This window comes from Streptopelia decaocto (assembly GCF_964273445.1).
Source record: "Streptopelia decaocto genome assembly, chromosome: 17".
NCBI classification, from domain to species: Eukaryota; Metazoa; Chordata; class Aves; order Columbiformes; family Columbidae; genus Streptopelia; species Streptopelia decaocto.
In genome coordinates, this window is record NC_138672.1 from 12,099,190 (window position 1) to 12,123,424 (window position 24,235).

Consider the following 24,235-nt stretch of genomic DNA (forward strand, 5'->3'; position numbering starts at 1 on the left):
ACAGAGCTGTGACAGGGTGGGACAGAGCTGTGACGGGATGGGACAGAGCTGTGACACGGGATGGGACAGAGCTGTGACGGGGTGGGACAGAGCTGTGACGGGATGGGACAGAGCTGTGACAGGGTGGGACAGAGCTGTGACGGGATGGGACAGAGCTGTGACAGGGTGGGACAGAGCTGTGACAGGGTGGGACAGAGCTGTGACACGGGATGGGACAGAGCTGTGACACGGGATGGGACAGAGCTGTGACAGGGTGGGACAGAGCTGTGACACGGGATGGGACAGAGCTGTGACACGGGATGGGACAGAGCTGTGACAGGGTGGGACAGAGCTGTGACACGGGATGGGACAGAGCTGTGACACGGGATGGGACAGAGCTGTGACAGGGTGGGACAGAGCTGTGACGGGGTGGGACAGAGCTGTGACACGGGATGGGACAGAGCTGTGACAGGATGGGACAGAGCTGTGACACGGGATGGGACAGAGCTGTGACAGGATGGGACAGAGCTGTGACACGGGATGGGACAGAGCTGTGACAGGGTGGGACAGAGCTGTGACAGGATGGGACAGAGCTGTGACGGGATGGGACAGAGCTGTGACGGGATGGGACAGAGCTGTGACACGGGATGGGACAGAGCTGTGACAGGGTGGGACAGAGCTGTGACAGGGTGGGACAGAGCTGTGACAGGGTGGGACAGAGCTGTGACGGGGTGGGACAGAGCTGTGACAGGGTGGGACAGAGCTGTGACGGGGTGGGACAGAGCTGTGACACGGGATGGGACAGAGCTGTGACGGGGTGGGACAGAGCTGTGACAGGATGGGACAGAGCTGTGACAGGATGGGACAGAGCTGTGACGGGATGGGACAGAGCTGTGACGGGGTGGGACAGAGCTGTGACAGGATGGGACAGAGCTGTGACAGGATGGGACAGAGCTGTGACGGGTTGGGACAGAGCTGTGACGGGATGGGACAGAGCTGTGACAGGGTGGGACAGAGCTGTGACACGGGATGGGACAGAGCTGTGACAGGGTGGGACAGAGCTGTGACAGGGTGGGACAGAGCTGTGACACGGGATGGGACAGAGCTGTGACACGGGATGGGACAGAGCTGTGACAGGATGGGACAGAGCTGTGACGGGGTGGGACAGAGCTGTGACAGGATGGGACAGAGCTGTGACAGGGTGGGACAGAGCTGTGACACGGGATGGGACAGAGCTGTGACAGGGTGGGACAGAGCTGTGACAGGGTGGGACAGAGCTGTGACACGGGATGGGACAGAGCTGTGACACGGGATGGGACAGAGCTGTGACGGGATGGGACAGAGCTGTGACGGGGTGGGACAGAGCTGTGACAGGGTGGGACAGAGCTGTGACAGGATGGGACAGAGCTGTGACACGGGATGGGACAGAGCTGTGACAGGGTGGGACAGAGCTGTGACAGGATGGGACAGAGCTGTGACAGGGTGGGACAGAGCTGTGACTGTCACCGCACCCGTTGCACTGTCCGTGTGGGATCCTTCTGCAGACCGCGGCATTTCACTGGTGACTCGAGGCTAATTGAAGTCTTTGTGATTAATTTGAAAATCCAGAGCTTATCCCCCGTTTTCTTAAACACACACTCTTAATAAATACTGTTTGCTAGAAGTTGTACCCTGAGCAGAGCCCCGCGCGGTCGGGATTGGCAGCACCGCGACCAGCGCGGCCGTTCCCGGGCGGCGCCGCGGCCTCGGGCGCCACCTGCTGTTCCGGAGGAGACAGCGGCTGCCGGGCGGACCCGCGCGGGGGGGTCGCTGTTCCGCTCGACGCGCTGTTCCGCTCCTGCGCTCCCCCCCCCAGACCGCGCTGCGCCGTGAGCGGTGCGGGGAACCGGTGCGGGGAACCGGTGCGGGGAACCGGTGCGGGGAACGGTGCGGGGAACCGGTGCAGGGGACCAGCCCGTGACGGGTCGGCGGGGCGTGCTTCTGCTCCCTGTAACACAAACAACTTGCAGAGATCTGACGCTCGCCAGAGTTAATGCTTCCCGTGTTGTTCATGAGACATTACAGAGCACATCGTGGTCTCTTGTAACAATATTTTTCAGCAACCGAGAAATTTTGATAAAATGATCACGCTCTCTTTAGCTGCGGCTGCCAAATGCTGGTTTAGATTTGGTTTTGTTGAACTAATTCGCTCTTTGGCAGCAGTAGCGTTTGGCAGGGCAGGCCAGATGCCCATTGCTGGGCCCTCTGCTTCCAGATCTGCTCCCGTGGGGCAGGCAGGTGGGTGTTAACAAATCACCCACAGCCCTCAGAGAGCGGCTGGAGATGGGACACCATAGTAACAATGTATTATCGTTTATTTCTCCTCCAGGAGGTTCGATGGATGTTCAGTTTCTCCCTGATTTCCCAGCAGCACTCACACTCCGGGAGGCTGGTGCTCTGCCTGGATCGCTGTCTGTACAACACCGGGCTCTGCCGCCGGGCGGGCCGGACGCGGGGCGCGCGGAGCGCCGCTGGTGTGCGCAGCCCGTGCCAGCAGGGGGCGCCGCCGCTGCCCAGGGAGAGTCGCGCCCGCGCGCTGGAGCGGGGCTCAGCGGCCGCGGAGGGGGCGGGGCGGGGCGGGGCGGGGCGGGGCCGGGCCGGGGCGGGCGGGGCCGGGGCGGGGCAGGGCTGCCCCTCGCGGCCCCAACTCTCGCGCCTCCTCGCGGGCAGGAAGCAGATGGGCTGACCTGGGTCGTCACGTGGCCAGGATGCGGAAGCTATCGACAGGAAGGGGGGGCTACTTCCGGCGTCGGCCTGGCTGGGGCGCGGAGGCAGCGCCGGCCGCACCGACACGGGCCCGCGGTCGATCCCGCTATGCGAGAGAGCCCGAGGCGCGCAGGTGAGGTGCTGCCCGCCCGGGCGCGGCCCTCCCGCCCCCCGAGTGCTCTCCGGCGGGGCGGGGCGGTGCTGGCCCCGGCGCTCCTGGCCCCGCTCCGGGCGGAGCCGCTGGGCCGCGGGGGCCGGTGCCGGGGCCTGGCCGGGCCCGCTGTTCCAGGCCGGGCCCCGCCGGTGCTGCCCGGCGGATGCGAAGGCATTAACAGCACCTCCCGGTGCGGGAGCGGCGGGGCCCGCCTGCTGGCGCTTCTTACGGGGGGTTTATTTTTAAGCAAGTAACGTGTGCCTTGTGTGTTTGACTCGGTGTTGCAGCAGGGACACTTTGTGTTAATTAAAATAGACTTTGTTATGTGTTGGGGTAAAGAAAATGTGGAAACGGAACGGATTGTAAAAGGAGGAAGTGAAGCCCCATTGGAAAAACAAAATTTTCTTGATTTATGTGGCTTTACTAATAGAAAATATTTTACTTACGTTTTGATAGCTTTGGTTTACGTGAGAACTTACGGTCACTAGAAGTGCTCCCACCCGGAGCTGCTCCCGCGGTGCGTCCTGAGCCCGTGCTCAGGCTGGCAGGTCATAGATCAGCTCGGTGCGTCCTGAGCCCGTGCTCAGGCTGGCAGGTCATAGATCAGCTCGGTGCGTCCTGAGCCCGTGCTCAGGCTGGCAGGGCGCAGATCAGCTCGGTGCGTCCTGAGCCCGTGCTCAGGCTGGCAGGGCGCAGATCAGCTCGGTGCGTCCTGAGCCCGTGCTCAGGCTGGCAGGGCGCAGATCAGCTCGGTGCGTCCTGAGCCCGTGCTCAGGCTGGCAGGGCGCAGATCAGCTCAGTAGGCGCCGCTTTACGTGTCAGTTGCCCGGATCCCGAAGGCTTGTCTTCTTGTAGGCAAGTATTGAAAAACAGTCTTAAATCTGAGAATAGTCTGAAAGGATGACATTTAAAAATTTCAAAGGTTTGACTTATTCAGCCAGTGTTGGTCTTTCGTAGTTGCATTTAAATTTCTGTCATTATTTCTAATGATAATAACATACAAATTTATTTCAAATTCAGTTTAAAAAGTTAAGTAGAGCTTCTAAAGAATTATATTACTGCTTAAAAGTCTGGTAACTTTTGAATAAGACCTGGATCATGTGGGAACAGAAACATTAAACTCTGACCTTAGCTGAGTTTCTTGCATATAATTGTTGGATTGTTACAAATATAAAGGCACATTAAAAAAATACTGTACAGCAGAGGTATCACTTTCCCGATTAATATTTCAAATTCCGTAAGGTTTTTCTTAAATAATAATGTCTGGAAAAACTCAGAACTAGAAGATTGGTTTATAGTTCTGCAGCTGCACTAGTGTTGCTGTTCCACCTCTCCGTTAATAAAATGACAGGGAAACATCGCTAGGAGTCATACGCCTCATTCTCACTGGGGTGTTTGTTAAGAGGACAGCCAGTCTTCGTTTGGGGATCAGTGCGATGATTGGCAGTTGAAGTACAGAGTCTTTCCTGCGCTGTTACAAGCTCTGCAACATCCTGCAGTCAGAACTCTACTATCATTTTGTCAAATAACTGGTTTTGTTCTCCTAAACTCATGCTTGAAATGCTTCATCTATCTCAACTGGGTAACGTGGTGTCTGTAGCTCCTGCTGTAGCTGATGAGTCCTCGTGGATAGAAGAAACACAACAAAATGTGCTGGTATAGCAATCTGTGGTCTCAGTACAACCTTCAGAAAAGAGAGAAATGAGTTGGGGTAGGAGACATAGAAGTATAGCGGTGGCACAGGTTCCACAGAATGGGGGGTTGAGTTCCTTATGAGTCTGCTTGAGTGTTATTTGTTGAAGACAAAAGTGTGGAAGGAAATTGGAAGATCAGTACTTTAACAAGCAGAAATTCTGATTTTATTTTTTTTTCCTTGCAGCACAACATTAAATTTGTAATGCAATGGAGTCTGGGTCAAGCTCTTTTCGAGTGGAATTTCCAGATTTTTCTAGCACCATTTTGCAGAAGTTAAACCAGCAGCGCCAGCAAGGACAATTATGTGATGTGTCCATTGTCGTGCAGGGCCATCTCTTCAGAGCTCATAAAGCTGTTCTTGCAGCCAGTTCACCTTACTTCTGTGATCAGGTTCTCCTAAAAAACAGCAGACGAATAGTCCTGCCTGATGTGATGAATCCCAGAGTATTTGAAAACATTCTTCTGTCTACCTATACAGGTCGGCTGGTAATGCCTGCTCCAGAAATTGTTAGTTATTTGACAGCAGCAAGTTTTCTTCAGATGTGGCATGTAGTGGATAAATGCACGGAAGTGCTAGAGGGGAACCCAACCGTCCTCTGCCAGAAGATGAACCATGTCAGTGACCATCAGTCCCCCAGCAGCAGCAGTTACAACGGCCTTGTTGAGACCTTTGAACTTGGCTCGGGAGGACAGACGGAATTCCACAAAGCTCAGGAAATAAGGGATGGTGAGAACGAAGAGGAGATCTCTAAAGATGAACTGTCGTGTCAGTTGACAGAACATGAGTACCTTCCCAGTAATTCTTCAACAGAACATGATAGACTCAGCACTGGAATGACAAGTCAGGATGGTGAAGAAGGAACCAGTGACAGCGCGGAGTATCAGTACACCAGACCAATGTACAGCAAACCCAGCATCATGTCTCACAAGAGGTGGATCCATGTGAAACCAGAAAGGTTTGAACAAGACTGTGAAGGTGTTGATAATCCGTATGATGAACACCAAGTTTCTGAATCCATGAATGCCATTCAGGCAGATCATTCAATCCAGTCTTCAGGTGTTGAAGACTTTCATATAGGTGACAAAAAGATGGAAGCAGAATTTGATGAACAGGCAGATGAAAGTAATTATGATGAACAAGTTGACTTCTATGGCTCTTCTATGGAAGAATTTTCTGGTGAAAGGGCAGATGGAAATTTAAGTGCTCACAGACAGGATCTTATGATAGCAGCAGGCTATGGTGAAGGCATTGAAATGGCCTCGGGAATCAAAGAAGAAACATCCCTCACTGGATTCTCACATGCTGATAAGCTGTATCCTTGTCAGTGTGGTAAAAGCTTCACACACAAAAGTCAGAGAGATCGGCATATGAGTATGCACCTTGGCCTTCGACCTTATGGCTGTGGTGTCTGTGGTAAGAAATTTAAAATGAAACACCATCTTGTAGGCCATATGAAAATTCACACCGGCATAAAACCGTATGAGTGTAACATCTGTGGGAAAAGATTTATGTGGCGGGACAGTTTTCATCGGCATGTGACCTCTTGTACCAAGTCGTATCAAGCTTCTAAAGCTGAGCAGACTACTACTGAGATGAACTAAGACATTAGTGCTATATTTGTTTAGTAGAGTAAGCAAAAGAAACTACTTATGCAAATAATGTCTGGTACTTGCTATTGTAAATTCTCAAAGAATCAAGTTTTAATGATTATGCTAGTGTAAGCAGACCGAACTTTTACTTTCCACAGTATTACTCCAGGTGTTCAATGTGTGAAGTGCAAGTGGTTAATCTGAAAGGTGCTTGCAAAATTAGGTCTGTAAGGTTTTTGTGACATTGATTGTAATCACAGCAGTATTTAGAAGCCCTGTTGTTTTTCTAAGTCTCCTGAATTCACAGTAAACCCCAGCTCTAAATTGACCCAAACCCTGCAAATACATGAAGCAAGAATTCAAGTAGACCTACTTAATGAAAAAGAGAACTAGGATGCTCAAGGTTACATGATTCACATTTTAATGAAAAAAAATTGGAGTTCTACCTGCCCACATACTTAACATGCATCAGCGGACAGCCTACATCTGCTTGTATTGGTTAATGAAAGGCTGTGTTAAAGATGGTTTAGCTTTCCTTTATCTGTCTTCCATTTTCTATCCATCTTCAGTAAAACAAACATTGTTTAATTTTGTGCCGACTTCTATTTAGAGTCTGTAAAGCACTTAAATATAGTTGAGCACTATATAAACTTCACTGTGTATCAAGTATAATTTGTCTTTGATCCGCTGGGGTCTAATGCTGTATGGCTTGGCTTGGCTTGATTTGATTGCTACATCGTGAGAGCTAAACTGTAGTTTTCTGTTTAGATTTTTGTGGCTTACTACAGTAGCAAGTACCAAACTCTGTGCATTCACAAAATGAGTTTTTATTGGTACAAAAACTTCTTTGAGAACTTCTGTCTAGTTTCAGAAACCTGTTTTAGGAAAATTATTTAGTCACTGATAGGTATTTATACTTTTAATTCTTTACTCTTTGAGTAGTAAGAACGATAATACAGATTCTTGGTACTGAACTACTGTGACTGGTTACATGTGATCACAAGCAGCCAGAGCTGTTTACCTCTTCAAATGAAGTTGTTTGTGGAAAGTATAGTCATTGGATCTGCTAATGGTACTGCAGAACATGGTACCACGCTTACGGCCGGAGTCTGGATTTCTGGTGGGGAAAATCCAGCTCCGTCAGGATGAGGATCCACACGCTGGGCTCTTGTTCCTGGGGCCAGGTGCGGTGTTGGTAGTTCTGAGAGATGCTGCCAGCTCTGCAGGTAGAGGGGATGCATCGGTTGTAAAGGTGGCAATGGGATTTTTTGGGTGAAAGCTTAATGCGGTCCTATGCAGAAGCAACTAACCCTTCTTTGTAGTTTACCGCAACATTATAAAAAGGAAAGAGCCTCCAGAGCCTGCATGGAATATAGCAGAAAGAGATGAGGTCCAAATGCAGTGCAGGTAACACGGGGAGAAAAACCCAACCAGCATCAAAGGCTTAAGACTGTCTGGCCCCAGTTTATGTATTAGGTACTGCAATGTGCAGGATAACGTACTGAAACAGATGACCCTGTATGGTGAAGCAAAGCCACACAAAGAGAATTACTATTTAGATGCTTTTTTGAACTCCCAGTTACAAACTGTCTGAAGATGCAACTGAACTGTATCCTGAACATGAATGTTTGGCATAAGCTGGGGGTTTACTGCTCAGTGGGCTGTAGTTACTGTAACTTCTTTTCTGGCATTCTGCTTACAAACTTTGATTTTTTTTTTTTTTTAAGAGGCTCTTAATTCTTAATCTTCTAATGCTTCAGATATTTTTCGTATGGAATTTTGTTAAAACAGATATTCCCAAATATGATGAACCCATTGCTGGCAATGGGCATGAATGGTCAGCACCACAGAGTTCCTATTCTTAGCACTTAATTGAACTCTATGATATACCATGGTGGCCATATATAACCCTTGTAATCAAGGTAACAAAACAGGGATTTGCTCACTAACACTGTAACCTGCTTAATGTATAGAAGCACTTTGTATTATAAAAAAAAAAAAAAAAGCCCACACCATAAAACTTTATAAGTATGTTTTTTAACTTTAGAAATTATATTCCCTTTATGGTTTGTTTCCACACTGCTAACACTGTCTTTTTTAATATTTAAAAATATATATATAATGCTTGCCTGTTTACATGAGCGTAGAGGAAAGGGTTCCTGCACTCAGTGGCCCTATTTTTCCATTCTCCAAGGCCTTACTACATACAGGGTGTCATTTCTGCAAGTACCATCGTCACATTTGAGGGAAGGTATCGTCATACTCATTCCACAAATGATCTTGTATATTACATTAGTTCTCAGCCCCTTTCAAATTGTCACTTCAGTGTAGCATAAAAAGGCTAAATGTGCCTCTTCCCATGTAACCGTGGAGAAGGCTGGTCAGAAACACCAGGCTGAAAACCACGCTCGAGCAAAAACTGATTTCTGTTAAACCCAGACCACCCTACAGAGCTGCCAGTAAAACTTTCTTTACCAGCTTGGAATGACTTTTCTATGGGACATTTCAAAGTTAAACATTACTCTTATTTGCAGTTAGATTACTTTGAAATAAAGCTTTAAAATACAATGTACTGCGAGAGACACTTTAAAGGTTTTATAATAGGTACAGTAGATCATATTATAGAACCGTGTTCTTTTTTAATGACTTAGCACAAATAGTAACTTTTTAATATTTGCCTATTACCGTTTTACACCACATTATGATATTGTCTTGAAAGTCCAACAGATGTTGCTCCACTGATTTTGTAGTGCTTGGCTTTCTGATGTTAATTTACATGAAAACAATCGATTGCGGGAAAATACTGATATGATTGTGATGAGCTGTAGTTGAGAGGATTGATGATTTAAGGGAAGCTTGAGATATGTGTCTGAAATCCTTACTTTTGCTTACCACAGGCAAAACTGTTGACTTGTGTTTTTCCTGAATTTGGTTTCTTGCCCTTTGACAAGCTTCTAATCACTCATTCAGGTATTGTGGGAAAAATATAACAAAAAAAGTACTTCAACCATTATTGAAACATCTTTCCTCCCCCTTCCTCAGGCTGAACTGAAGTCTGACGCCTCTGCTCCCTGCCCTTGCAGTCTGTTTCCCTTGTTTTCACAAGCCGGGCTCGCTCGTGCCGGTTCTTTCTGTGAGGTGCCCGATCCACCGGAGGTTGGGCTGCTGGGCGTGCCGGCTTCTCTGACGCTCCTGGTTCCACCTGGGTGTCCTCTGCTGCTCGGCGCTGGTGGGTGTCACTGCTCGCGGTGGCACCGAGCCGCAGCCCCTCCAGGGGTGCGCCTGTTCAGCTCGGGTCTCCCTTCGGAGGGGTCCCTGCTCTGGCATGGCCAAAGTCCCCTTGGGAGTGACGCACGGGGTGTGTCTCTGTACGTGTGCTCAGTGTCTTTCCCGTTTGTTTTCCCACAAGCAGCTCTTCAGTTTCTCCGTCTGTGTTTCTTCCCCAGAAGTATCTCCTGTGTCTCCCTGCACCTTTGCTGGCAGCTGCCGCTGTTAACTGTGGTGACGCGGAGGCGCTGGGAGCAGCGCCGGTGAAGTTCGGGCAGGGTGGGTTGTTGCCGTCAGCCTGGGTGCCGCTGGCACGGGGCAGCCGCAGCCTCTTGCCGCGTGTCACCGTGCAGCCCCTGCTGCTGAAGCTCTGCCCTTTATGGCCAATCCAGTTGGACACAGTAAACCAAGATACACAGATGCAGCTGCTGTGAAGCTCTTAATCTTTGCTGAAGGAGTGGTCTTGTTCAAGATACAGGAAGTTATTCCTTGTTTGTGGGGAGGAGGGAGCAATCCATGTATAGAATATGAATGCATATGTATGTGATAAATGTCATTAATCGTCCCTTAAGCTTCATCACGCTAAATGCCACGGCTTAGCAACGTTTGTGCATTTTTATATTGATCACTGTTGGCTGTAGTAAAGTGAATGTCTTCTGAAAACCAGGGCTGTGGTACACACAGGAGGCTTTCAGAACAGCCATCCTCTGTCCTGTCAGCGGTGAGGACACTGGGTTCTTTTCATTCCGTTTTGTAACTGGTGTGTTAACTACCATGCAATCTGTGTAACTGCCCTTTGAAAAATTCAGCTATTTAGGAGGGTTAAGATCTCTGCTCAGGTGTGTACGTGACCCTTTTGGGGGAGGATGTTCCTGTTTCACACACCACTGTTGTGGGTTTGTTTGGCTTTTTTAAACGTTACCTGGTGTTCTGTGGGTGAGCAGGTGGACTCTAGAAGGTACTGTCACTACAATTTTTGGTCTTGGCTTGTTTTTTTCATGTGAGGTGTTTCTGGGGTCGAGAAACTTTGTCCTGTACCAAAACCCAGGCGGATGATCAAAGGTGATGCATTGGGTTTCTCTCTATAAAATATATTTGATATCCCTCTATTATCAAGCCTGAAAGGAGGCACATCGTGTCTTGTCATCTCAATGCTTCTGCGCTGGTGCCAGAAGGGTGACCTGTCTCTGGATTATGAGAGCCTACAGCAGTATATTGGGTATTTTGCTTTAACAGAATAAGAACCTTTCTCAACATAACAAAGGAAAGCTGGTTTTTGTCATTTAAATGCTTCATTGGATAGCTAGGCTTCTTTAGCTATAAGCTGTAAACTGTCCATGCCCTAGGGGAAGATGCTGGAAATCAAAACGGTATATTTTTAATGTGATTAAATTGTAAGTTCTGATTTTTGCTTGAAGCCTGTGTCTGTCGATTGCTGCTCCTTTTTTTATTATTCATTGAATTCCATACTTCTTCCAGAAATGTAACTGTTTATGCAAGTCAAGTGAATCTTCCTTAATGAAAGATAAGTTTTTATTCTGAACAAGTCATTTATAATAGTAAATTTGCATATCTTGATATTTTGTGAGATGTTATGCCTGTATTGCAGAGGTTGGATAGTTTTGTCGATAAATATTGCTGTCCTAATTGTACAGCATGGTTTTAATTTAATGTTGTTATTCAGTATTTTCTTCTTATAGAAGAGTCCCATGTCCCTTTTTTGTATAACATGTTTTAATAAATGTTATCTGTCAACTTTGTAAATGTTTTCTTAAGCTTGAATGAAAGGAATGCATGCCTAGTACTAGTATTTAATATTTCACTTTTGCCAAAACAATGAGTGCTCAAAAGTACAAATCCAAAAGTTGTTGATATATAACTTTATTAAATATATAAAGGAGAAGCGTATCTAGTAATGTGTCTTCTTGAAATACTGACAACATACTAAGCCTAGCCTAAGAAAACACTGAACTAAAACCTGATTTAGTCCCCATGTTAGTCCAGAGTTATGGAAGAGGTGTCGTTGCGCTGTTGCTCAGGTGTTCGGGCTGTGCACAGCGCGCCGGCGGGCGGGACAGCGGCTGCTCGGCTGAAGAGCCCGCAGGTACATTTGAACCATGTACAGAAAACATGTAGTTTTTTTTCTTGTCTAAGTATGCAAGAAACTTCATACTGTGCGGAGTTCCCGTGCCGCTGCTGTGAGGAACCGGATGCGCTGACCCAGCGGTTCCCGCTGTCCCGCCGGAGCGAACGGCGAATCCTCGGGCCCGGGGGCCCCGCGGAACGCGCTCGGCAGCAGCTGCTTGTCACAAGGCCCGGTGACCCGGGCACCGCCGGGCTCCCGGCCCGTTTGTCTCCGTTTTTTGCCGTCCTTGGCCCCGGCAGCTGCCGAACGGGCGGGACGGCGCTGAACACCGGGACGGCTCCGGGAGCTGCGCGCACCGGCTCCGGGAAGGTTCAAACTCCCGCCCCACGGGCTCGCAGCCGCGGGGCCGGGTCCTCGTTCCGGGCGGGTCCTCGTCCCGGGCCCCGCGCCCCGGCGCTGCCGCTGCTCCGCCCGCTGCCGGGGCACGTCACCCGGAAGCGGAAGCGCTGCCAGAGAAATCAGTTCCGCGGGCGAGCAGCTGTGGGAGCGGGCGGGAAGCGGCGGTGGCAGCGGGCCGGGCCGGGCCGGGCCCCGCCATGTGAGGCGCCCTGACAGCTGCAGGTGAGCGGCGGGCGGGCCGCGCGCTGCAGCGCCTGCCGGGCCGGGGCCGGCGCGGCGCTCCCGGGCGGGACGGAGGCCGTGCTCTGGGAGGGGGTCTGGGCGCCCTGACAGGCCCCGCGGGGGCGGCGGGGCGGGCGGCCCGGGCGCCGCGCAGGGCTCGGCCGCGGGCCCGGATCTGCCGCGGGACCGAACCGCGGCGCGGGCCGCCTGGAGGCGGCTCCTCCGCTGCTGCCGCCGGCCCCGGCTGCGGGGCTGCCTCGCTCCCGGCCTCGCCCCGCAGAGCTGTCACGGCATCGCCGGGGCTGTGACCCGGGGCCGCCCCGCGGGCGGTGACAGCGGCGGGAGCTGCCGGGGCTCGGTCTGCTCGGCCCCCAGCGGGCACCGAGCGGGGCCGGGCGGGCTGCGGGGCCGGGACACGGACCGGCTGCTGCGGTGCTGCCGGGCTGGCGGGACCGGCCGCTGCGGCCGTGCCGGGAGCGGCGCTGGAGCTTCGCGTGGAGCCCCGGCCGCCGGGATGGCCCCGGCCCTTCAGAATCGCGGCGCGTGTGCACAGCCCGTAGAACTGGATTTGTTTTAGAACAAACCAAAGCTGAGGGTGAATTTGGAACAGGCTCGGAAGCGCTGATTCGGGAGAGCGTGGCTGCCGGGGAAGGAGGGAGGCGCCCGATTAGCTGCGCTGCACTTGTTCCATGCCATGAATTCCCGGCTGGAAGCAGGACGTGCCTGCGCCGCGCTGCCCGCTCCGGAGAGCTGCGGGATCCTTTCTGACAGGAGGAGCGCTCGGGGAAAACACGAGTGCGCGTTCTTCAGAGCTCTGTCTAACTGCCGCAGAAATGGTGCTTATGGCTGGAGAATATAGCTGCTTCATTGCTTAAAAGAAACGTTGGAGCTAAAAACTTATGGTTTGATAAAGAATGACTAAGGTTCACAAAAAAGAAAAAGTAGATAGATTAAAATGCATAACGCTGACCAAGTGTCATCTTAGTAGCAAATAATTTATTATTGTAATAGCAGGAGGTACAAAAGCTCTCTCCTCCTCTGTCCCTCCCCACTTCTTAAATTTCTGAGTGTATGTATTGCAGATGTGATGCTTTCAATTGGGATTTGTCCACACTGAGAGTGGCTCATTGACGCATACACCTCAAGGTTGTCAGATACTCAGAAAACTTGGACAGTAACTATTTAAGATTACACAATGGGTATATAATGAAACCTGTGCACAAAATAAACGTTTCTGCTCATTACCGATAAGATCTTGCTGATCTGTGTATGCATCACAAACGTGCCCCTTTGTTCTGTTTACCTGACAGCACACCTCTGCTGATCTCGGTTATCTGCAGTTTGCCTTCCAGTAACTGGTTTTTTTCTGTATTCAGAAATAAATCAATACCTGTAGCTGCTTTTGTAGGAACTTGACTTCTAGAGCCAATAGTTAGAGATTATTTGTATTGAGGTTTCTAATTGTTGGGTGAAGTTTTGTTTATGCATTGATAGTAATTTTATTTTTACCCTTCAGTTGCTTATGTACAAACAGGCAGTTGTGAGGACAGTTCGAGAACTGGGATGAGGGCGGCAGTTTGGCTTCAGTTTCTCAACTGCTTTCTTTGGATATTTGCTCAAATAAGAAGCTGCTGGGGTTTTTCTATTAAACGCTAAATATGCAGTTCCAGTAATTTCCCTGCTGCACCATACTAAGCACTGAGAATAGGTTTGTAGCTATCAATATTAGCATACGTGTGTGTGTGTGCATAGATGCATATAAATCAATTGCTTTTCATTTTGATATTAAAGCCATCCACTTCTTCAAGTGGTTTTCTTTTCGTATGTTTTGAATTTTGGTGAAGTAAAAATAAATCCTTTTCAATTTTCGTTGAACGAAAGTCCGAATTAGTAAAACCCTTGCTAGAGAAGGTGCGGGTGTTGTACGCATCGCGCGCCCCTGCGCACGGCGCGGCTGCTGTGCGGCGCTGCGGCCTCCCCGGCGGGCTGACCGCCCCGCGCTGTGCGGCGCTCTGAGCGCTGCCTCTGACTGCAGAGGAGTAACCACGCTGCCTTGCCCCGTAGTGTTCTGATGTTCACTGCTGAAAGTGTCCAAGAGCTCCGTTTTCTAGAAACTTCATTTCAACCTATACTAACTGGCTTCAGTTTCTGAGGAAACTGGGGGTTCCTGCATTTTTTGAGGTAAAGTAATGAAGTTTTAAATTGTTCTGTAGTCTCCACTGCTGTAACAGGTTCTGTATTTTAGTGTAAAGCAGAAGTGGGGCATGCTCATTGTCAAAGCTGTTTTCTAGTTAATAAGGCGTATGTACCTTTTACTGTGTGCTTTACTACAGATAATTCACTGTTTAAAGTTTTGGCCTGTCTACGTTTCCTTTGATTCCAATGGGCGCTTTTTTAAGCTTAACTCAAACTTCCAAAAACTTAGCGCACCTCTGTAGAGTGATTTGTGGATGGTTAACGTTTAGAGGAATGAAGATTTGAAATCCTGCTTTGTTAAGAAAGGAGCTAATTGCTTCCATATCCATTGATTTTTGAGATTTTGTCTGAGAGTTTCTGAGATTTTGTTTGTTTTGAGATTTTTTGTTGATTTTCCATAACTTTTGCGTTAGTGTTATTAGGCTACTGGAAAGGTAGCTTAGTTCTCATTTAGGGGGTTTTTGGATGGCTTTTGAGTGAGGAATCAACTGTACTGTAGACTGTTCAAAACAGTACTGAGCTTTACAAACGTGTGGGCAGGTATTTATGTGTACACGCGGCTTGTGCTGGCTGTTTTATTTAGCCGGTGGAGGCGCATCGAACAGAATGATGTGTTGAACTGAGCTGGGAAGGGTTTTGAGATCACTGCAGATGCAAAAGATGCCATAAATAAAGAGCATTTTATCCTATTGGAGAAGCTGCAAACAAAATGAACCTTCATGCTGCAAAATGGCAAGGGATCTTTTCTCACACCTTTGTGTGAGTTGAAATGGGCATAGTGTGTATCATTCACTGGTTTATGAGAACGGCGAATCATGCATCAGTGAGCGAATGAAATTAAACAGGTGCAGACTTAGCAGCAGAAACTAATACGCCGCTGGCAGACACAGTGTCGTGTCGTAGTTATATGATGCTTCCCTGCTGCTACTGTATGATGTCAGTAAAATTAAATACCAAATATGTTTTGTCACTGTCTATTCTTGGGGTTTTTTAAGTGAAATAAGGACCTTCATGGAACATAACTTTTAAAGCAAGTTTGTTTTGAAATCTAAGGAGAAACGTTGAATGTGTATCACAGTCATGTTCGCAGGTTACTTCAATGAACACTTTTGTTTGAAGACGTGGGGCAGCAATCCACTACTAGTCAATTTGTACCATGGTCTGCGTCTGCTGTAGGAGGCCCTGACACACAAATGTAATGCAGACACAAAGAGAGTTTCTGTGATTCCGTTGAGTGTGGATCATCTCCTACAGAAATGGACAGGAGGCTCAACACAGAGCGCTGGCTGCTAAGACTTACTGAACTTAGCCTCCAGGTCTGGCCTCTGCTTTAAAACTAGAAAGCTTGCAGCCAAGTTCTTGCATACACAAGGTCTATGAAAACCTTAAACACCTTGACCTGCTTGGGCAGGAAGGTCAAGAGATGACCTATTCATAGCCCACTTGCCCAGCAGTGGACTTAAAATGTACAGGACCTTAACCTACCATTGCACGGGCCCACAGCCGGGTGGAAGCTGAAGCAAGACAAAATGCATTACTCCTACCAATGAGAGCAGCTAACATCGTTGTTGGACTTTCTGCAGTTGTCATGTAAAAACAGGGGAAAAGATGTTTCATATGCTCTTATATCGGATGAGGGAAATAAGGACTGAAAGGTGATTAACAGGAGTGACACGATCACAGCCATCTGTAAAGACAGCTGTGGCAAGACAGTTCTTCTATTCAGTGAATAAAGCCACAAAATCATTTGGAGCTTGTGAGCTGATACAAGTCAGACATAGGTCAGAAATCAAATGTTGCATCAAACAAATTATCAGACATAATGTTGGTCAAGTCAGGACGCTGATTGCCGTGTTTCTCTGCTAAAAAGAAGTTCCGTTTGTGAAGATTATGAATGTTAGCTTTAAGCGACAGCCAGCTGATACAGTTTCAGTTCTTCCTCACAGGCTTTTTATCATATTCCTACCTATTGATTTTTGGTTTTAGACTGCCTGAATTTTCATAATTTGATTTAAATTGTTCATGTGTCCCATTACAGCATGTAACATAAGACATAAATAGAAAAAAAACCCACTAGTATGTTGTGATACATTGGACACGCTTCCTGCATCAGAAGTCAGTGGATGATGTTGGGATCTATTTGTTCAATTGGAAGAGCAGGTATGGTGGCATTATTATGTGCTTAGACTTCTGCATTTATAAGAACAAGAACAGCAATAAAAGTCTGAAGGTTCTTGGGCACTTGATTAGGGGCCTGGTCTTGGAAATGTGAGGGGGTGTCTGGTGCAGACAGACACTCTCGAGGGCACAAGTACCCGTGTGCTTTTGGTGATAATACTCTGTGAAAAATCGGTAAAGTGCTTTTCTTTAGATCTCGTTTTGAAATGTACACTTTTCTCCAAAGTGCCTTGGAACATCCTTTCCCGGTGGTTCAGGCAAGTTTGAGAATCCATGGCTTGTGAGTTAGGTCAGAATGTAAATGTCAAATCATTCTAGCCAGGAAATCACTGCCGTGTCAGATGAGCATCAAAATTCACATCGTGGTTTATTAAGAAAAATAATAACTAAGATCACAAAAGGAGAGTTAAAAAAATTGAAAGTCCATGGGTGGCTGAAGCGGCTTCCTTCAAATGCTGCCTCGCATGTTGACTCAAATCCATTATTGTCTGCGAACCTCTGGCACGCTGGCTGAATAGATTGGAATCGAGACCACGCTTCAATGTTTCCTTTCACTAGGAATTCCTTGAAATGGGTAGATTAAGACTCTACTTTTGGTATTATATCAAGTATTTATATCAACTGTTTTATTGTAACACACCTGAAACAGATCGGTGTGGTGATTTAACTTCAATATGTGCAAGCGTTTATTTTTGAAATGGAAAACTCTGTATTCATTCTCAGTTGTAAATCTTCTTGTTTTTCTTTCAGATTACTCTTTACATCAGTAGAAATGGACAGCAGCAGTTTCATTCAGTTTGATGTGCCCGAGTACAGCAACACTGTTCTGAGCCAGTTAAATGAACTCCGTTTGCAAGGAAAGCTGTGTGACATAATTGTGCACATTCAGGGTCAGCCATTTCGAGCCCATAAAGCTGTCTTAGCTGCCAGTTCTCCATATTTCCGTGACCATTCAGCATTAAGCACCATGAGTGGCTTATCAATATCAGTTATTAAAAATCCCAATGTTTTTGAACAGTTGCTTTCTTTTTGTTACACTGGAAGGATGTCCTTACAGCTGAAGGATGTTGTTAGTTTTCTAACTGCAGCGAGCTTCCTACAGATGCAGTGCGTCATTGATAAATGCACTCAGATACTGGAGAGTATTCATTCAAAGATCAGTGTTGGTGACGTTGACTCTGTCACTGTTGGTGCTGAAGAAAACTCAGAAAATCGCAATGGAGTTAAAGACAGCAGCTACTTTGCCAATCCTATTGAGATATCTCCCCCCTATTGCTCTCAGGTGCGACAGTCAGCAGCTGGCAGCGATCTTAGGATGGAAACTACGCCAGGCAAAACTCTGCGTAGCCGTCTGCAAGAAGAAGGGCATTCAGATCGAGGAAGCAGTGGGAGTATCTCTGAATATGAGATTCAGATTGAAGGTGATCATGAGCAAGGAGACCTGATAGTAAGGGAAAGTCAGATTGCAGAGGTGAAGGTTAAAATGGAGAAGTCCGACAGGCCAAGCTGCTCTGACAGCTCTTCCCTTGGCGACGATGGATACCACACAGAAATGGTGGATGGAGAGCAGGTGGTGGCAGTAAATGTCGGTTCCTATGGGTCTGTCTTACAACATGTTTATTCGTTTACTCATGCCTCATCACAGGCTACAGGTGTGTCTGAAGCCTTCGGGAGCCTGAGCAATACGAGTCCTTCGAGGTCAATGCTGAGCTGCTTCAGAGGGGGTCGCGCACGCCAAAAACGGGTATCCACGGGTCACTTGCACTCTGATGTTCAGGGCTTGGTGCAAGGGGCTGACAGTGAATCCATGGTGAGTAACCCGGGATATGAAAATAGTCCACGAGAGAGAAATACGAGAGGTCACTGGTATCCGTACAATGAGAGGCTGATTTGTATTTACTGTGGAAAGTCTTTCAACCAGAAAGGGAGCCTTGATCGACACATGCGATTGCACATGGGAATAACTCCTTTCGTGTGCAAGTTTTGTGGGAAGAAGTACACCCGCAAGGACCAACTCGAGTATCATATTCGGGGGCACACAGATGACAAGCCCTTTCGCTGTGAGATCTGTGGAAAATGTTTTCCTTTCCAGGGTACACTAAACCAGCACTTGCGAAAGAATCACCCTGGGGTAACAGAAGTAAGAAACAGGGTCGAGTCTCCAGACAGAACAGAAGCATTTGTGGAACACAAGGTAGATAATGATGCTTCAGCTTCTGAAGCTATGGATTCTAGTATGGAAATGCGTGCAATGTCTAACACATCTGATTAAAATATTACATTCTAAGTGCAACACAAATAAGCACATTACTAATGTATTTTTGAATATTTTATTCTTTCAGTAATCTTCAGTACAAGTATAACAGCCTTTTAATTTCCCTGACCTTCTGGAAATCAGTTTGAAATGGTTTCTGGAGAAGGCCTCATAAGTATTCTTTGTTTTTGAAGGAGGCTGGGTTGGTGTTTTGTTTTGGTTTTTTACTTTACTTTTGAAGATGCTCAAAATACAAAAGACAGTGTACTGGGGAGAGGATAGGAAGAGTCCGCTAACGTGTTCCTGCTGGTTGATCTGGCAAGACACAATTCCAGTGGAGAAGGATACTAGAGTGGCAGCTCTGCTGGTGCACCAGGGGTCTGTCATCTCCCTTATTGCATTTCCCAGCTCCTGCTGTTGGTGGTGGCTCCGCAGCACTGGGGAGACAGACTGTTCTGGCTTTGATTCCTTCCGTGTGTCCCGATGAAATCAGTTGGCTTTTACTAACTGTTTTTGGTAGTTAGTCTGTTTATATATATAAACTTGCTTTATATATATAAAAAATGCTTTCACTTTTCCTATTCTGGTTGAGGTAATGTAAAGGTATGTCACAGTTTATACCGAGTACCACTCTTTCAACTGCTAGGTGTCCTCTCTCCTTAGGATTTAGGACTTCGGACTTTGGGAGGATGGTTTTGGTTTTAAAAGAATGTTTGGTTTTCATTTTATTAAACTATTACTTTGTGTGCAAAAGTGAGCAAAGTGAATTACCTTGTTTTAATAGCTTTGCTTTATAACATATGTAAACCAAATGCCATAAATCTATTAAATTATGGTTAAATTGTTGAGGGGTTTTGTTAGTTGTCTAGAACGCAAGCTGGACAACCTGTGGTGCTGACCTTTTTATATATATAGAGATAGATATATCTATATATATTTAAAAAAATATTAGCAAACTTAAAAGTAGCATTGTGGTTTTAAATGTGTTTTTACTGGCCTCCGAATCTACCTTCATTTCGTACTGTAGAACCATACCAGGTAATTAAATTTAACTTCAGCACTCTTCATGGTTGGTTAAAACCGGAGGGAGCTGGAGTTCAAGTACAGTATTTCCAGGCAGTGTTTAATAGGTCTCTTCTCAGAGAGCCGTTTTCAGGTGCACATTGACTTCCTGTATAAAGCTCCAGGTGACACGTCAGCACTTGGAATTTGTACTTCTTTTGTATAAAAAAACCTAGTAATCTATGGGAATTTCAAGCAATATGTCTGTTGTTTCATGTGTGAGTATCACAGGGTTGCTGTGGCTTCCCGACTCTTTCAGTGGTCGTTTGCTGGATAAAGGAACTACCGACAACTTTAAAAATACTCTAAATCTTTTTGTTTCACCAAATGTTTTTTTCACTATGGTGCTAAGTTCATAGTTTAGGTCAGTATAATATATGAAATGTGAAACCCGATGGTAACAGAGAAGCAAAAGAAGAAAGAAAAAAAAAAAGGGAAAAAAAAAGGAAAAAAAGCCCATCCCAAACAAATGCAACAAATCCCCAAATCCCGACAGCGTGAGAGCCCTCGAGGCCCGAACTGGCACACACTGCTGTGTAAAACTACCCGGTCAACAGAACTCATCACCTGCTCCGTTACAATGCACGTTTCAGATAACCGGGCCTTACGTCTGTTTAGCAAATACTGAGAACACGTCTGTGAGCACGCTGTTTAACTCCTGGAATTTAGACAATAAAAGGTCATTCCTGAATTACGGGGAAGCAAAAAGGTGGTTTTGCTATCTTGTGAAGCTTTTTTTGGCTCCTACGAAGTTGGGGCGTATTTGTGCAGTAGCTTTACTAAATACACTAGTTCTTCACCTTGTGGCGGTCTGCAGTAAGAGTCAACTTCCCTGCGTACAGATGGACAGGAGAACAGCACCGCTCCCCCGGAGCAGCGTCAGTTCCGTGGGTGCGGCCCTCGCCTGTTTGTCCTCAGATCGCCTAAACAGACAGGCGGGGGGAGCTGTTTTTCTCCTTGAAGCAACAGCAGAACTTCTGTTTGCAGGAAGGGAAGGTGTGTGTCTGTGTCTGGGGAGGGTGGTCTGTGTGTCTACCCACTACAGCACATGGTGGTGTTTCTGAGACTGTTGGGTTTTTTTCCTAAATGTTTGGTTTAAGTCATTAAATAGAAAAAAAATGTGCTTTGATGAATTAAGTTTGAGACACGCAAAATCCAGGAAATGTACCGTTATTTTTAACCCATTACCTTGGGCCTGTGCTGTGGTGCCTTTGGTGTGACTTTTCCCATGGAAGTATGAGTTGAGGATAGCAGGTTATGGGTTCTAATTTTATATTTCTTGAATTTGTCCGTGTCACAATCTTAACATTATTTAAATCTAGTTCTTTGTATTTGTAAATGTATTTAAATGGTTTGAGTTTACCAAAGAGTGACTTATCCAAAATTGTCTCTGACAAAAACAAACAAAACCCCACATCACTTTACTTGTGCAGGTTCAGGTTCAGAACGTTGTCGGGGCTGTCGCGGGCAGCGACCCCGTGCGCCGTCCTGGCCGCGCGGCCGCCCCGCCCGCGGCGCCGTGACCCCCAAGCCATAGCGCGGGACCGCGGTGCGGCAGCGCCCGGGGCCGCTGACCCGAGCGCCGCCGGGGCTGACCCGAGCACCGCCAGGGCCCGCTGACCCGAGCGCCGCCGGGGCTGACCCGAGCACCGCCAGGGCCCGCTGACCCGAGCGCCGCCGGGGCTGACCCGAGCGCCGCCGGGGCTGACCCGAGCGCCGCCGGGGCTGACCCGAGCGCCGCCAGGGCCCGCTGACCCGAGCGCCGCCGGGGCTGACCCGAGCGCCGCCAGGGCCCGCTGACCCGAGCGCCGCCAGGGCTGACCCGAGCGCCGCCAGGGCCCGCTGACCCGAGCGCCGCCAGGGCTGACCCGAGCGCCGCCAGGGCTGACCCGAGCACCGCCAGGGCCCGCTGACCCGAGCGCCGCCGGGGCTGACCCGAGCGCCGCCAGGGCTGACCCGAGCGCCGCCGGGGCTGACCCGAGCGCCGCCGGGGCTGACCCGAGCGCCGCCAGGGCCCGCTGACCCGAGCGCCGCCAGGGCTGACCCGAGCGCCGCCAGGGCCCGCTGACCCGAGCGCCGCCAGGGCTGACCCGAGCGCCGCCAGGGCTGACCCGAGCGCCGCCAGGGCTGACCCGAGCGCCGCCAGGGCTGACCCGAGCACCGCCAGGGCCCGCTGACCCGAGCGCCGCCGGGGCTGACCCGAGCGCCGCCAGGGCTGACCCGAGCGCCGCCGGGGCTGACCCGAGCGCCGCCGGGGCTGACCCGAGCGCCACCGGGGCCGCGTAAGCGTGGGACTCTGGTGGGAAACGAACTTCACGCCTGGTAACAGCAACTAAATTGTGCCTTGTCACATAACGGTTTGCCAGGATTAGCATCGTCACAAAACATGAAGCATTATCTGACTGAAGTTCATTTCACAAGTCCACCACAACAGAGTATGCCGGGCTCTTTTAAGCAAATTATGGAAGTACTGTACGGTGTCGTGTGTCTGTACGGTTTTAAGTTAGCACAGAGCTGTTACACATTTCATTCACGATAAATGCAGAAGTCGATAAATATGTGAAGTATTTGACAGCAAAATAAATCATGAAATTATATAGGCTGGTTCATAATTGAGTCTCTTCTTAATCTACCTTTTTAATTATAGACAAATGTGAAAACAGTGACAGTGTCCTTGATGTTTAACCTATTATGACAAACTGTGAAAAGAAAGGATTTTATACCTTTGCTAATGTTTGTGGTTTTGAACAGTTCTTTTAGTTTTCTTAATCAGTTATCTTCCATACGATTTCTTTTAAACTTGTAAATACATTTAGAAAATAGCTTTGTAAATACAGTATATTATAAGTTCACTTTGGTCAACAAGGCCTCAAGATTGGCTCTGCTTCTGTAGTGTGAAACCTCTCAATAGCATGAAGGATACTGTCGAGTCACTGTGGGGCAGGAGGCGCCGTCCTCCGGCGCCGCTGGCGCTGCCGGCAGCCCCCGCTCCCCTCGCCTGCAGAGCGGAGCGGGGCAGCCTCTCCGTGGCTTTGGGCTGAGTTATGGGGAGAACAGCAGGAATAAAATCAAGGGCTGGGAAAAAGATTGAACGAGCTTTACCTTGAAATATATATATATATATAATTTGAATTTTTGTATTAGTTTACTGTGATTCTTTTATTGTCAATTTTCTAAACAGGTTTCACACGAAACCATTGAAAGGGACTCAAATATGCAACACCTAATCTATTTTCCAAGGGAATTTTACCCTTGAATGGTGCTTTTTGACTGGTCAGGGTTATTTATTAAATTTTATATTTGAAAGTATTGGGGGAATTATGTAAATTCTTTATATGAATCTGTTTATTTCATGAATTGTAAATTTCATAATACTCAGTGACTGAATTGGAGTTTTAGTAAAGTCATTCAAAATGTTCAACGTTTATAATCCGTGTGCATTTTACATGTATTTTAACAAGTGCCAGAATAATTGTATTTAATATTGTAGATTTAATACTACTTGCACGTCCCTGTGACGGCATTAACGTAAGTTTCGCAAGTTTACATTAAAAAAAAAGCTAAAAACACAAGTAAGCCTGGGACGCACGTTCCCGTGTCCTGCGGGTGCGGAGCTGGAGCCGCGTTCCCGTGTCCTGCGTGTCCTGCGGGTGCGGAGCCGGAGCCGCGTTCCCGTGTCCTGCGGATGCGGAGCCGGAGCCGCGTTCCCGTGTCCTGCGGGTGCGGAGCCGTCTTCCCGTGTCCTGTGGGACGCATGTTTCCATGTCCTGCGGGACGTGTGTTCCCGTGCCCTGCGTGTCCTGCGGGACACGGAGCCGCGTTCCCGTGCCCTGTGCGTCCTGCGGGGCGTGGAGCCGCGTTCCCGTGCCCTGCGTGTCCTGCGGGACACGGAGCCGCGTTCCCGTGCCCTGTGCGTCCTGCGGGACGCGGAGCCGCGTTCCCGTGCCCTGTGCGTCCTGCGGGGCGTGGAGCCGCGTTCCCGTGCCCTGTGCGTCCTGCGGGGCGTGGAGCCGCGTTCCCGTGCCCTGCGTGTCCTGCGGGACGCGGAGCCGCGTTCCCGTGCCCTGCGTGTCCTGCGGGACGCGGAGCCACGTCTCCGTGTCTCCGTGACCGGGCGCGTTGGCCTCTGGCGGGCGGCAGGTGCAGCGAGTTCAGCGCCCGAGCTGCAGGCGTGCGGCTCCTGGGGCGCAGCTCTTGCACGGCTTAACAGTGTTGTTTCTGACTGAAAAAGTGTATTTTTAAATATGTTTTATTCGTATGGTTGTTTTTCATGATAAATAATTGAACAGTTTGAATGACTTGACTTTGTGTCATTATCTTGCAATATAAACCGGTAACCTCACACCTCCACACTTCATCACCATATGAAGTAAATGAAGCTAGCTAAGCTGATGCTGTAACGGTTAAT

General features: G+C 48.5%; 2 protein-coding genes across 6 annotated transcripts; both read left to right on the plus strand.

Moving 5' to 3' along the window:
* Window positions 1–2,730: 2,730 nt before the first annotated feature.
* On the plus strand, window positions 2,731–10,847 carry ZBTB43 (zinc finger and BTB domain containing 43). The gene is made up of 2 exons (XM_082067477.1): window positions 2,731–2,857; window positions 4,758–10,847. Exon 2 carries the CDS (start codon window positions 4,781–4,783, stop codon window positions 6,173–6,175), a length of 1,395 nt encoding a protein of 464 aa, XP_081923603.1. The 5' UTR covers window positions 2,731–2,857; window positions 4,758–4,780; the 3' UTR covers window positions 6,176–10,847.
* Window positions 5,869–21,591, plus strand: ZBTB34 (zinc finger and BTB domain containing 34). 5 transcript variants are annotated; one of them, XM_082067464.1, is made up of 3 exons: window positions 12,044–12,137; window positions 16,372–16,493; window positions 17,262–21,591. In XM_082067464.1, the coding sequence occupies exon 3, from the start codon at window positions 17,284–17,286 to the stop codon at window positions 18,781–18,783; it is 1,500 nt and encodes a 499-aa protein (XP_081923590.1). In that variant the 5' UTR covers window positions 12,044–12,137; window positions 16,372–16,493; window positions 17,262–17,283; the 3' UTR covers window positions 18,784–21,591. The 5 variants fall into 5 exon arrangements, with proteins under 5 accessions (XP_081923591.1, XP_081923590.1, XP_081923593.1 ...); XM_082067467.1 differs by lacking the exon at window positions 16,372–16,493 and having other exon boundaries at window positions 12,046–12,137; window positions 17,262–18,321; window positions 18,604–21,591; XM_082067465.1 differs by lacking the exons at window positions 12,044–12,137; window positions 16,372–16,493 and adding an exon at window positions 5,869–5,987.
* Window positions 21,592–24,235: the final 2,644 nt, after the last annotated feature.

Bases quoted from the DNA above. Each gene is read 5' to 3' on its own strand.
- ZBTB43 (XM_082067477.1), top strand. From the start codon at position 4,781: ATGGAGTCTGGGTCAAGCTCTTTTCGAGTGGAATTTCCAGATTTTTCT.
- ZBTB34 (XM_082067465.1), top strand. From the start codon at position 17,284: ATGGACAGCAGCAGTTTCATTCAGTTTGATGTGCCCGAGTACAGCAAC.